The sequence below is a fragment of the Canis lupus genome, chromosome 12, assembly GCF_048164855.1.
Source record: "Canis lupus baileyi chromosome 12, mCanLup2.hap1, whole genome shotgun sequence".
Classification (NCBI taxonomy): Eukaryota; Metazoa; Chordata; class Mammalia; order Carnivora; family Canidae; genus Canis; species Canis lupus.
Window position 1 is genome coordinate 11,701,689 of NC_132849.1, and position 12,631 is coordinate 11,714,319.

The window sequence follows — 12,631 nt, forward strand, 5'->3', positions numbered from 1 at the left end:
TGTACAAGAGATCTCTGTATTATTTCTTAGAATTACATGTTAATCTATAATTATCTTTTTTAAAAAGTTTAAAGAAAAGTAATTTTAATATTTCATGATCTCTCTGATAGTTTCTGCACTGTTTCTGTTTAAGCCCCCATTCATTAGAGGGCAGGACCTCCCTGCTTCCTTAGATGTGAGTTTCAGGAGGGTTAGCATGATGCCAGTCCCGGGTTTGGAGTCATCATCTGTTCTGGTGTCTACCCGGAGTAGCATCCAGCCATCTGTCCACCTAGGACACTGCTCTATCCTCTTCACTTTTGTGCCTGATGGTTCCATTCCAGTGCTCCACTAGTTATTTCTCTCAGTGGGCTGTGGGAAAACTTCAAAGACCATCTCGGGTCTATTTGGCAGACACACCCAGTGGATATTCCCACTCCACAAGCCCAGGGGCTGGAGGAGCTCGAGGACTATGCCTGGGCATTGGGGACACGGGTCTCCTTTGTTTTAAATTTCCTCAGCTTTTCTGGCATCCCTCAGCTGTATCAAGGATGAAACAGAGGATTTGATGGTGCATGGTTAAGTGACCACACAGTGCACGTTGTGGTCTCTTGTGTCCCCACGTGACTCCAGGTGGGTGGCTAGGGAAGGGCTTTGGGCCCCTTGTCATGTATCCACAGCCATCCAAATACTCTTTGCTTCCTTTTTGATTCTTCTATCCTGCAATTTAAATTTATCTACCCAGAGGAAAGTGTGGGACAGTGGATATATTCTTCCAAATCCTATGTCTTAGGTCTGGTCCTCACATTTTTCTCTCTTTGGTTCTCAGCATTCTGCTAAATCCTTCTCCTGGGAGAATAGCATGGAATCCCTTTGTTGCCACTAGAATTGGTCAGATTAACAGGACACATGGAGGCAAATCCTCTTGTCATTACATCATAATATCATCCTGTGACATTTTCTACCATCTTTCTGTCCTCGGCCTACTTACTCTCCAGCTTGTCTTTCCCTTCAGCTTGTCGCCCAGGTCCTGGAGCATAAAGATATAGGCTTTGTGATGGTGGATGCCAAGAAAGAAGCCAAGCTTGCCAAGAAGCTGGGTAAGTGGGACTTTTTGAGGTCTACCAAGGAAAAAATCAATGTGTCTTGCAAGAAAAGTACAGTTTAATTTCTTCATGCATGATGACTATTTAAAAATGAATACAAAATGACTCTGCACACCTTAGACCTGGGTGGGGAAGAGTTTCGTGAAAGCAGTATCATGTGAATTATTTCACATGAATGATCTAATATATATTTGTATCATTGTAGAAACTGATGCCAAAGAGTTAAATCTTTCTTTTTTGGCTCCTAGAGAAGGTTAAAAGCCTAACCTTTTTATCTGACTGCTGTGGTGATCTCTCTGGGGGAGAGAAAAATCCTTTCTTCCATCACCTATTATTTCTTTACCCCTTGGCTGAAGCAGCCAACACAACATAGCATTAATAGTAGTGACTCTGAGGTCCCAGTGGTTTCTAAATGTAAAGCTAAACCCCAGCGGGGCATTATCATTAAGATCGAGAGGGAGGATTTAGATGAGGCATGGTTAAGTGACCATACAGTGCATGTTGTGATCTCTTGTGTCAATAAATCATGTTTAAGTGCAAGTGAGCTTTCAGATTCTCACACCTCTAATCCCAAGGAGAGAGAGTATGGGTAGGTCCTCTGCTTTCTGAACACTCACACATGTGTACTGTCCATTTTGCCTTTTCTGCATGACCAGTGAAGAATGGCTATTTAAAAATAGCAAAGGGTTATAAACCAGGACCTTTGAAGAAAGGTTAATTGGATTTGGAGTAGTAAACACAGAGGGAAAAAAAAAAAAAAAGATTGGTAGTGGCATCAGGTACGTGAAAGTTCATTATCTTAGGGCATTACAAACAATTGTTCTCTATTTTATTTTCAAGAAGACCAGCTTTTTTTTTTAAGATTTAAATTTTACAAGACTGTATTTAGATTAGACTAAGAAGAACTCATGACTGTAAAATGATAATGAATTATTAAGGATGTCTGGGGTATCTTTTTCCCTGGAGACAAATTAAGGAATATTTTTTTCCCTTGAGCAGGAAAACAAGGTATGTTAAACTCTTTCCCTAGTCAAAAGCAACTCAATGACTTGTTTCTCTTCTCCTAGAACCAATTGATTCCCTAGTTTTCTTTCCTATTGTTTTCATGGGAAGCTGAATTTGGGAGAGTTTCCAGTAAATTTAGTTAGAGGAAAACACTAGTGTTCTCATGATCTAAAGATTTAGAGAGGACACGCTGGGCAAACTTTCAAAAGAGTGGACCAGTGGTTATTCTCCCAATGGATAGAACTTGAAAAATCTACATGAACTTTTCTCCAAGCTCAGCCTGGAGGAATTGAGGCAGGTTCTTTTGGACTATTTGGTTCTTAGAGCTTACAGGACAATTATAGTTTGTGAACCTGCTCCTTCATCTTCACCTGCTCTTTCATTTGCCTGAGTTTCATCTCCATCGGGCTATGCTGAAAAAGCCTCCTAACTGATTTCACTCAGAGCAAAATCCGACATCAGAACACTGGCTGATGTTCTGAAGGTAACCTTCATGATCGGTCATTGCTGACATCAAGGAAACCTGGTACATTGGCCCTTTGGATTTACAAATGGTGCTCCGGGATATGACCAGAGCTCTTTAGAGATGCATGGGACACAGCAGGCAGTGGACCAGCCTCCCTTTCCCTAGAGGTTCTGCAAGAGAGTTCATTTGGAGAAAGCATCCTCCAGCTAATAGAAAGCTTGAAAACAATTAGTCTAAGGAATTAAGGATGCCATGTAGTTGGACTAAATGCTAGTCTCAGTTATTTAGCATTCCTGGGGGGGAAACACTGTTTTCCAGCAAACATTTGTTAAAGCACACAGCATTACACCAGGAGCAATGGAGGGTAGAAAAGATGTAGAACCTTCCCTGGTGGCATCATCAACAAAGTGGGAAAAGGAGATGTGCAGAATTCAGCTATGATTGAAAAGTAAGCTGTTTGTTCTGGCCACGGACATTTATGATGTACCTGATGTGTCCAGCCTCTGTACAAGGTCCTGGGGTACCAAGGTGACAGTGGTGCTGCCTTTGGAGAGCTTTCTGTTCCAGTGAGTACTGTAAATAGAACCAAGAGAAGAGCAGTAGTGACAAGAGTGTGGCCTTCTGGGGAAAAATAAGTCCTAAGCTGAGACCCGAAGGAACTGACCAGGATGGGGGCACAGGGGTAGAAGTGACCAAATTTGGGCAACCGGGAGAACATCTGTGACTTTTCCTGTGAAGGGCAGGATTGGCGTTATGTTGCAGAGGGACTGGAATGCCTGGGTAAGAAGTCAAGTGGGCAGGGGGCAGTGAAACTTTTAATAGGGAGAATAGGGTTGGCAGTATTTTTGGAAAATTAAAGCAGTGGTAGAGTAGAGAACAGATTTTTCTTTCAAGTTAAATAAAGTCCAGGTGGAGCTGGTGGTTCTTGACTATTTCAATTTAAATGTGTACTTCGGAAGCCCGTTGCAGGCATGGTTTCAAGGGAACTGATCCTAAGTTTAATGCTAGCTCCACTGGTCCTGACCCCACTGTCACCCAAGAATCCTGAGCCAGACCTCAGCCCACAGGATGGCTCTTCTTGCATCTGAATGACCTTGTCTCAGGGACTCTTTGTTTCTTCCAGGTTTTGATGAAGAAGGAAGCCTGTATGTTCTTAAGGGTGATCGCACGATTGAGTTTGATGGCGAGTTTGCAGCTGACGTCTTGGTGGAATTTCTCCTGGATGTAAGCATTTATGCACAGTGGCCCTGCATGGAGCTGTTTGGGTTCAAATGTATGGGGAAGTAGCATCCTAAAATAAGAACAGAGAAGCTAGGTAACCTGTCCTAGTCTAAGACCGATTCCTCGTGCTTCACAAAAAACTAAGGAGTGCCTATTTCACAGTGGTGTTTTCTTTTTTTTTTTAAGATTTTATTTATTTATTCATGAGAGACACAGAAAGAGAGGCAGATACATAGGCAGAAGGAGAAGCAGGATCCTCACAGGGAGGCCCGATGAGGGACTAAATCCCAGGACCCTGGGATCACAACCTGAGCCGAAGGCAGATGCTCAAGCATGGAGCCACCAAGGAGCCTCCACAGTGGTATTTTCTTCTACTGGGAAGCTAGTCCTTAAGTTACCTTAGAAACTGTTTTATTATTGACCAGAGGGTTACGAATCGGGACTGTGTAGTAGTAACCCATGAATTCTCTTAGCAATTATACACCACTGTGCCCTGAAATACCCTTGGCTTTGTTCCAGCGCTTCCGGAAGGGGGTTTAAGAGAGTGGGAAAGAGAGGTGGATAATCACCTGGAGATGGAGTAACAATCAGCTGAGTTACCCTCAGAATAGAATAAAAAGAGACGGGGCTAATGAGCCCCCCAATATCACACTCCCTCCCAGCATGGAGGTCTTAGATCCACCTGCTTAGGCAGATAGAGGAACAAACACCATAAAAATATGTTATCCATAGATAAACGCACACTTTCAATAATAGCTGTGAAGCTGAATGCTTTTGAACAGATTCTTGTACAAGTAAATGACATCCCTCCTGATGATTCCCTGTCTACCAGCTAGCGCACAGGGTCTGTTGCCTTTTCCTCACAGCCTCAAAAACCCAGGGAGAGTGAGTCAGAAGTGAGTTGAAGGCCACCTTCTGCAAAAAAACACCCATAGATTCTGCTTGGCTCTCTCCTGGACTCATACCTGCAAGCCCTCAAAAAAATGAGGGAGGCAACAGAAAGCCTGGCACTGTCCCATATCTATCAGCTAAGTGGGGGCTCTTAGATGCACAGAACAGAAATCATGCTCAACCACCTGAACCAAAAAGCACAAATAGAAGAGCAGAGTGAGTACAGATTTTAGACTTATTGATGAATCATAGGTAATGCTTTATGTGTGGTTTTTCCTCACGCTGACTCTTCTCAAGTTGGCTATAAGATAACCAGTGACTAGAGTTGACATGTCACATCTCCTCATTCATATCCAATGTTTGGGGGGGTGTGAAGTGGGGGAGAGGATCTGGCTTCCACTGTTCTCTTAAAAGGAAAGGAGAACTTTCCTAAAGCTTTCAGGCAAATCTGCCCTACAGAGTCATTGGCCAGAATTGGGTCACATGCTATTCCTAAATCAATAATGGACAAGAGAAGTACAACTTGCCTAGTCTCGGCCTACCCCTTGAGTTAAGCCAGTTCCTCAGAATGCTCTGCTGCTGGGCATACTGGGGGAAGATGGGGTCCACAGCTTCCTGCCAAAGTGTCCTACATGTGCGCCTGGTTTCTCACTGAGGAAGGAATGGTTCTCTTACTGGGACATATTTCGTGTGTGTGTGTGTGTGGCATTCCAGCTAATTGAAGATCCTGTGGAGATCATCAACAGCAAACTCGAAGTCCAAGCCTTTGAACGCATTGAGGACCAGATCAAACTCATTGGCTTTTTCAAGAGTGAGGAGTCAGAGTGTAAGTTGTCTGTGAGCCCCACCTGTGAGTCCAAAGGATAGACTCCCAACCAGATATGTTAGAATGTTGCTTGTAAAGAGGATGGACCATCAATATATCCTGTGCTGGGTGGAATAGAGGAAGAATCTTCCTTGTACCCACACAATGGACACATCTATAAAAATTATGCAAAGCAGGCAAGGATACTGGAAGACCATGAAGGTTGGGCCATGTTCTCTGGTCTTGGGAGGCAGGGGAGTGGTAAATGTTTTACAGAAGAGAGAAAAGTCTTCCTCCCCTTTTTCCACCTGCCCACCTACCAATGGGACTCTCTTCTAAAATAGGCAAATAGTGGGCTCTCTCTCTGATGTTGGCAGCTCCTGTGGCCACCAATTGGAGAGCATCTCAGCCACTTGGACAGGATAAGAGGAAAATTTGGGTAGGCAGGGCTCAGCAGCCATAGCACAATGTGGACAGTTACTGGCCAACCCCACAGCTGACCACCAAGGCTGCCTGCAATAGCACAGCCTCGCCCTTGGGTATAATCCCTTTGAACACTTTGTGGCTAGGTTTTGGGTGGGCACAGAAATGCATCATAGCATCACCACAACCCATATGAAGGCGAGAGAGTGGAGTGTGGGAGTCAGGAAGAGGAGGGACCAAGCAGGCTAATTCCTTGAGTATGTTTTTTTAAACAACTTTGGCAGCATGGTTTGATGAGGTAAGCTTTTTTCTGGAGGTTCAGCTTTAGAGAGAAGGAGAGTAAAAGTAGCATTAGTACATGCGGGACGTGCAAAGGAGGGCTGCTCGTGATGTTTCTGGAAACTCCAGAATATTTGTAAAATATTTTGAAATTTATTTGTGAAATTGTTACTTTCCCTATCTGCCAACTGGCACCCTTTGTCTTCTCACCAGCAAGCTGCCTGTTTTCTTTCTCCCATGACCAGACTTAGCTGTCTTCTTGTTTGCTATATAAAAGCCTCTACTTACCCCCCTTAAAAGTGTGCTGGGGGCAGATGGCTAGCCAGAGAAGTTTGCCCAGCCCTCCTTTGGGTGACTTCAATTTTTATGTTTTTTATAGATGCTGACTACTCTGGCGTGCTCCACCTGCCCTCTTTTTCTTTCTCCTTAATTTCCTCCTATTTCTCTTTATTGTTTTTTCTGTCCCACCCCTCAATTTGTTTCATCCTCTGTCTCTTTCCCCTCCATTAAGTTCAGGATAGCAGGTAACAAGCAAGGCAAGGCCAAGATTGGGGTAAGAGCACATCTTCTGGTTCTTATCCTCCCTACTAAGCCAATGACAAAACCAGCTTCGCTTAATCAAACACATGTCATGTGCCAGGGCCTATGCCGGGAGCTCCATATAGATACCTTGCCTTCTTTCTCACTACTAGCCTGTAAAGTAGTTACCATATTATCAGCATTTTGATGAGGAGGAAATGAAAAGAACAAAAAAGTTAAATTAACTATCATACGGCTAGTGAATAAATCCTAGAGCCAAGATTTAAATCCTAGCAATCTGACTTTATAGCTCACACACTTAAACACTGTTTTGTACTTTCAAGACTTTATGTACTGGGATCCCTGGGTAGCGCAGCGGTTTGGTGCCTGCCTTTGGCCCAGGGTGCGATCCTGGAGACCCGGGATCGAGTCCCACATCGGGCTCCCGGTGCATGGAGCCTGCTTCTCCCTCTGCCTGTGTCTCTGCCTCTCTCTCTCTCTCTGTGACTATCATAAATAAATAAAAATTAAAAAAAAGACTTTATGTACTTTTTTAAGGCATGGCACACACAAAATGTGGTGATGCTTGAATAGCCCATGGGGTAAACTAAAAGGGATTTGGACTTAGTGGAAAAACAAAACAAAACATTCTTTTGCTTTATATACTACCACTACTAACAACAACAACAACAACAACAATAAAACAAGATAATAGAAAAGTTATCAATATTGCATTGTATAAATCTTCCAAATAAAATGTTTTTAGAGTTTTTGGGAAAAATGTTGTACTTGCTTCTAAAGCTATAGCTTTTGAAATAATGACATACAACTCCTGGTGAAGGGTTTAAATGATCTTTTCTTGACCATCACAGTCAACAAGAGACTTTGCTTGTGCATGTGGATGCTAGCAAATGACAGGGCAACAGTCATTGCTTTTTCTTTGATTGAGAAGCGGTCTTTTCTTCCCACTGAACAGAATTTAGGAAATCTAATCTCTAAATTGTCCTTCAAATGTGTGAGCATTCTTTAAGCCCTCATGGCTATTACTCTCCTTTTCACTGAAAACTGTAATATTCTTTGATAATCTGAATAGTTTTCAAATGCAATAAAAATTTCCCATATTATATATTTCAAAATAATATCAAGGCATTTCCTTAGGAATACACAGATAGAGCTCTACTGGTCTTACCATGTTCTTCTGAAGAGTTAAGTAATAAAATCACCAGTGAGCCATGTCAATCTCTTTTTTAATGCTGAATTATTATCTTTAAATTGATGACAGACTTTGTCTTTAGGAAGGTCTACTACCAGATCATGTTAGTAATACTGATGATGATGATGATGATGATGATGATAAAAATAGCAATCATACATTCATTCCATTGATATTAGTAGACAATACAAACATTAGAGTATATTAAATCAAAACAAAACAGAAAGCCCTGACTATTTTACAGTGTGTCACAAACTGAAAAAACATCGCTGATGACAAACTAGCTTGGACTATATAGTCACAATCACACCAACAAAAAGACCCAGTCAGGAAGTCAGGGGAGCTGCCTCTCCAAGGATCTCTCTAGCTGCCATGCTTGCCAACATCTTAGATAGAAAATAATTGTTATAGGATACAAGAAGTTTATAGAAGGAACAATTACTTTCATATATAATATTAACTACTATCGAGTTTTGAATGGTTGTAGAAAACATGTAGAAAGGGTTTTGTTTATGATTTTATTTATTTATTCATGAGAGACACACAGAGAGAGGCAGAGACATAGGCAGAAGTAGAAGTAGAAGCTCCCCACAGGGAGCCCAATGTGGGACTCAATCCCAGGACCCCGGGATCACGTCCTGAGCCCAAGGCAGATGCTCAAACGTGGAGCCATCCATGCATCCCTAGAAAATTTTATCACCACAAAAAATATATGTCTGTTGTGACATACTCCTGGCTGTCACACATGGACTGAAAAGCATCATGATGTTCTCTCAGGCATCCATGTCTCTCTGTTTCTTCTTGCCCTCCAAAAGAGCATGGGGTCCATGGGTAGGGAGTTGGTAAGGTGCCTAGGGAAGCAGTGAAGAATCCGGTATTTCTGCTGTAGTGTGAGGGTGTTTGGTCCAGGAAGTTTAATGGCACAGAGGCACTGGCTTTGGAAAATGATCCCAACCTATCCTCTAGAGCAAGAATAATGGAGACACAGTGGAGAACTGGAGGGCTTTAATGCATGGGTAGACTGGAATGGTCTTGGAAGAAAAGGCTCCTAAGAGATTTGGGATAAAATTAAAAAGGGCTTGGAAGAACTGGGTGGCTACATCTTCCAAGAAAGTTGGGCATGAAGGTTCACATCTGGCTTGAGCATGTAGCTTTGGATGTGAGTGTTGAGAGAGGGTGGCAGGAAATTTCTGAGGGAACTCAGCTGATGGTGAAGAATGCCAAACTGGGGAAAATCTGGAGCTAGGGATGGGAAATATCCAGTATGGAAAACCCTGAGAGATGGGAAGAAAGATGAGGAAATGCTAAGGTAAGTCTGCAATAAGCTAGAGGTTGAAGGCTGGGTCTTCAGGAGCCTATTCCAGGAGGGGAAACTGAGGGTCAGACTAGAAGAGCCAGGAAGGAGCTGGTCACCATCAGAGCAGGACGTGAGGGCAGGAAAAACCTGGGATCACATGAGATCAGGCAGCAGGAGATTAGACCATGTACCCTAGAAGACAACCACTGTTTGGGCAAGGCTCAAGGCTCAACCACAGTTTGAAGTGCCACCCTAGGGAGTTACCTTGCTCTACCCTTTTTCATCTTAAAAGGGCTATACACTGGTTCCCCAAGTGAATAAGGGAATTCTCTGGACACAGGTGTAGGTCATCCTTTCCAGGGGAGGACGTTCAAGGAGGTAGGGAGAGATTCATCAGGAACAAAGGGGTCAGGGAGGGAGGATACAGGGGATTCTATTGGAGCCCACTGCAGCTCTGGATAGGCATAAATGACTTAGGTATGGCTTTAACCCTTCCATTCTCTCCCACCTTCTCTCTATTCATTTTCCAAACTTCTCACCCACCTTCTTCCCCATCCACTCAGTTCTCTACCCCAACCATCAGGCTATAGGATATATTTTCTGACTACCCAGTTACTTTTATGGGGATGAGTTTGTGTGAATGTGTATCTGTATATACAGACATTCTTATAAATTTTCAACCCTCCTCATCTGTGTTTTTTTGCACTTACCTCTATTCTAGCAACTATCACATTGCACTGTGGTTCTTTAAAGATCCATACCCTCTCTGAACTGTGTGCCTTTAAGATCAGTGTCTTTGTCTTACTCATCTTGGTGTTCCCTGAGCCAGTATTAGTCTTGAATGTTTTTGATTGAATATTAGAAAATTCTGCATGCTCCTGGAACTCTAGCATAAGCTTATGCCTCTAATGATCAAGAGAGAGAATACCACAAAATGGGAAAAGGTTAATCTTCTTAAGAATGAATCATAGGATCACCAACTTTCAGGATGATAAATGTTATGCAATATCACCACCACCACCACCATCACCATTCACATTCCCATCACCCTCACTTTAAGGCTAAAATACCAGTGTCTTTCCCAGGTAGCTGATAAGATGTAGTAAGGCACAGCATGGCCATGCTCGTGTGTCTCATGTCTATCTTGACCAGTTTGGATTCAAGTTTTGGAACAGAATCAAGCATAAGCTTGATTGATTCTAAATCATCCTCTCAAGGGATCGGAATAAAGTTAATGAAAACTGAAAAAGAGGGAAAGAAAAATGAGGATTTACCAAAAGAGGGACTCCTGCTAAGAAGTTCAAGTACTTTCATGATGTCATTTTTTATTGAGGTTACTTTACCTGTTAAGGTAGATTTTCTTCTCAATTTAGTGGTCATTTATAATAAGCTGTGCTCTCTCTAGAGGGTCACTCTAGAGGCACACTTACAACTAATAGTGAGTCTGAATGGAAGAACTTTTTCCTTGGGTGTAGAATCAAATATTCTATTTTTTTCTCTCTCTCTCAGTTCCCTCACTTTCTCCATCCTGTTTATCAATTTCTAAAAACTCATGAAAATGTGGTAAAGGGTTCTTCTTTAGCTCAATTGAATACCAGCTAATTTAAACTCCTTGGGGGAAATTGTAAGGGTTTAAATAGTACTAAGTAATTTTCTATCTAAATAATATCTACTAGATAATTACCCAGTCAGGATTAATTGGCTCCCCACTCTCTCTACATTATTTAAAAAGAGAAATGTCTTCAGTGCACATCTTGAAAAGGTCTCTCTCTCTTTTTTTATCTTTTTTTCCCTCCCAGATTATAAGGCTTTTGAGGAGGCAGCTGAACACTTCCAACCTTACATCAAATTTTTTGCTACCTTTGACAAAGGGGTAAGTACCCATGAAATCCCAATTTGAATACTTTTGTAGGCACAAAGAATTAAAATTTGAACTTTCTAGTACCTTTTTTAAATTTTAGAAACGTTTGCCATCCTCCATCCACTAACACTTTCTCCAGAAGTGTTGGAAATACTGCAGTAAGTCACTTTTGATTGGGAGATGACTGCAAAGATGATTATTAGTTCAGATGAACTAAGGGTATTTCTGAAAACAGACAATGAAAAGTGGTGAACCACTCTTAACTGCCTTGAACACTAAGAATGGGCAGTGCATGAGCAGAGTGTGCCAGGACACTGGTTACTGCTTCCTTGTCTTTAGAGCTATTCTCTCCCTCCCCAGGGTTCCATACCTCCCCTTCTACTGGGTTAGGATGGGGGATGGAATGAGGAGGACCACTGGTCATCTGAAGCCTGAAGTGCTTCCATAGTTGCCTATATCTTCAAGAAATGTCATTAATGTACTCTTCTACAGTTCAATTTTTCTTTCTTTCTGGATGTGGCACGTGCTATTGTAAGCCAAAGATCATGATATAGGAGGGACCTTTAATCAGTGCGTAATTTATTTGGAGTCTACTCTAGGTAGAGTACTCCACTCTAATTCGAGTTCTGACAAAAATGGCGCTATTTATTGAGTGCTTTCTGTGTGTTGGGTACAACTTGATATATTGTGTAGATATGACCTCTAATCCTTTCAACGACTTTGAGAGGCAAGAAGCCCCATGTCCCATATGACAAAACAGATTTAGAAAGATTAAGTAATATCCAAGGTCTCCAGTGAGTTAATGGTAGTGCTGAGATCTCAGTCTATGCCCCACAACAACCATGCCCCTTCCTTCGTACCACACACTTAAGTAGAAGACTCTGTATCTGCCCTTGAGATTCAGGGCACATTGACAGACACCCACACTCATATAGGAGACATACATAACATGAAAAAACTGCATACTTCACACACATGTAAAACAACCAACACACATATAATACACACAACAAACAGAGCACACATACATAACACACAACACACAAACACAACACTCATAAGCACACAACAAACAGGACACATACAACACCCATGAACATAACATTTACCTGCTCACATACACTCACACTCAAACCCACACCCACACTTGTATAACATTCAGTACACACATTCACACATCCACACTTACACACATATGACTATCATGCACACACACATACACACTCACACCCCAACTAAAAACCTTCAATCACCATATTTACTAGAACAAATAAATCTAGGACAGACTAAATCCCAATCACATTCAAGTATAAGTTCCTTAGAAGGTGACCTACTGATGAGTACGGCAGTTGGAGAGCGGGGCTCATGGCCTTTATAGTACGGGGAGTTCAAGCTTTCTGTGAAAAACAAAAGGAAGCCTGTAGGTGCTGGAGCAGGGAAGGGGTATTACAAAAAGAGATTATATTCAATCTTGGTAATATGTAAATTGAACCACTTCTATGGATATGGTCCTGGCCTAAAAATTCTGTGTTGAAAATAATACAGAAGAAAGTCTAGAATCTGAGT

The 12,631-nt window shown here is 42.1% G+C and overlaps 1 protein-coding gene across 1 annotated transcript in view; it reads left to right on the forward strand.

Annotated features, from left to right (window-relative positions):
* CASQ2 (calsequestrin 2) overlaps nt 1-12,631 on the forward strand; it is a 65,220-nt gene that overhangs the window by 25,388 nt on the left and 27,201 nt on the right. The window contains exons 2-5 of the mRNA XM_072769655.1: nt 995-1,079; nt 3,680-3,780; nt 5,383-5,494; nt 11,004-11,077. Coding sequence (XP_072625756.1) covers nt 995-1,079; nt 3,680-3,780; nt 5,383-5,494; nt 11,004-11,077 — 372 coding nt within the window. The remainder of the gene's footprint in view (nt 1-994; nt 1,080-3,679; nt 3,781-5,382; nt 5,495-11,003; nt 11,078-12,631) is intronic.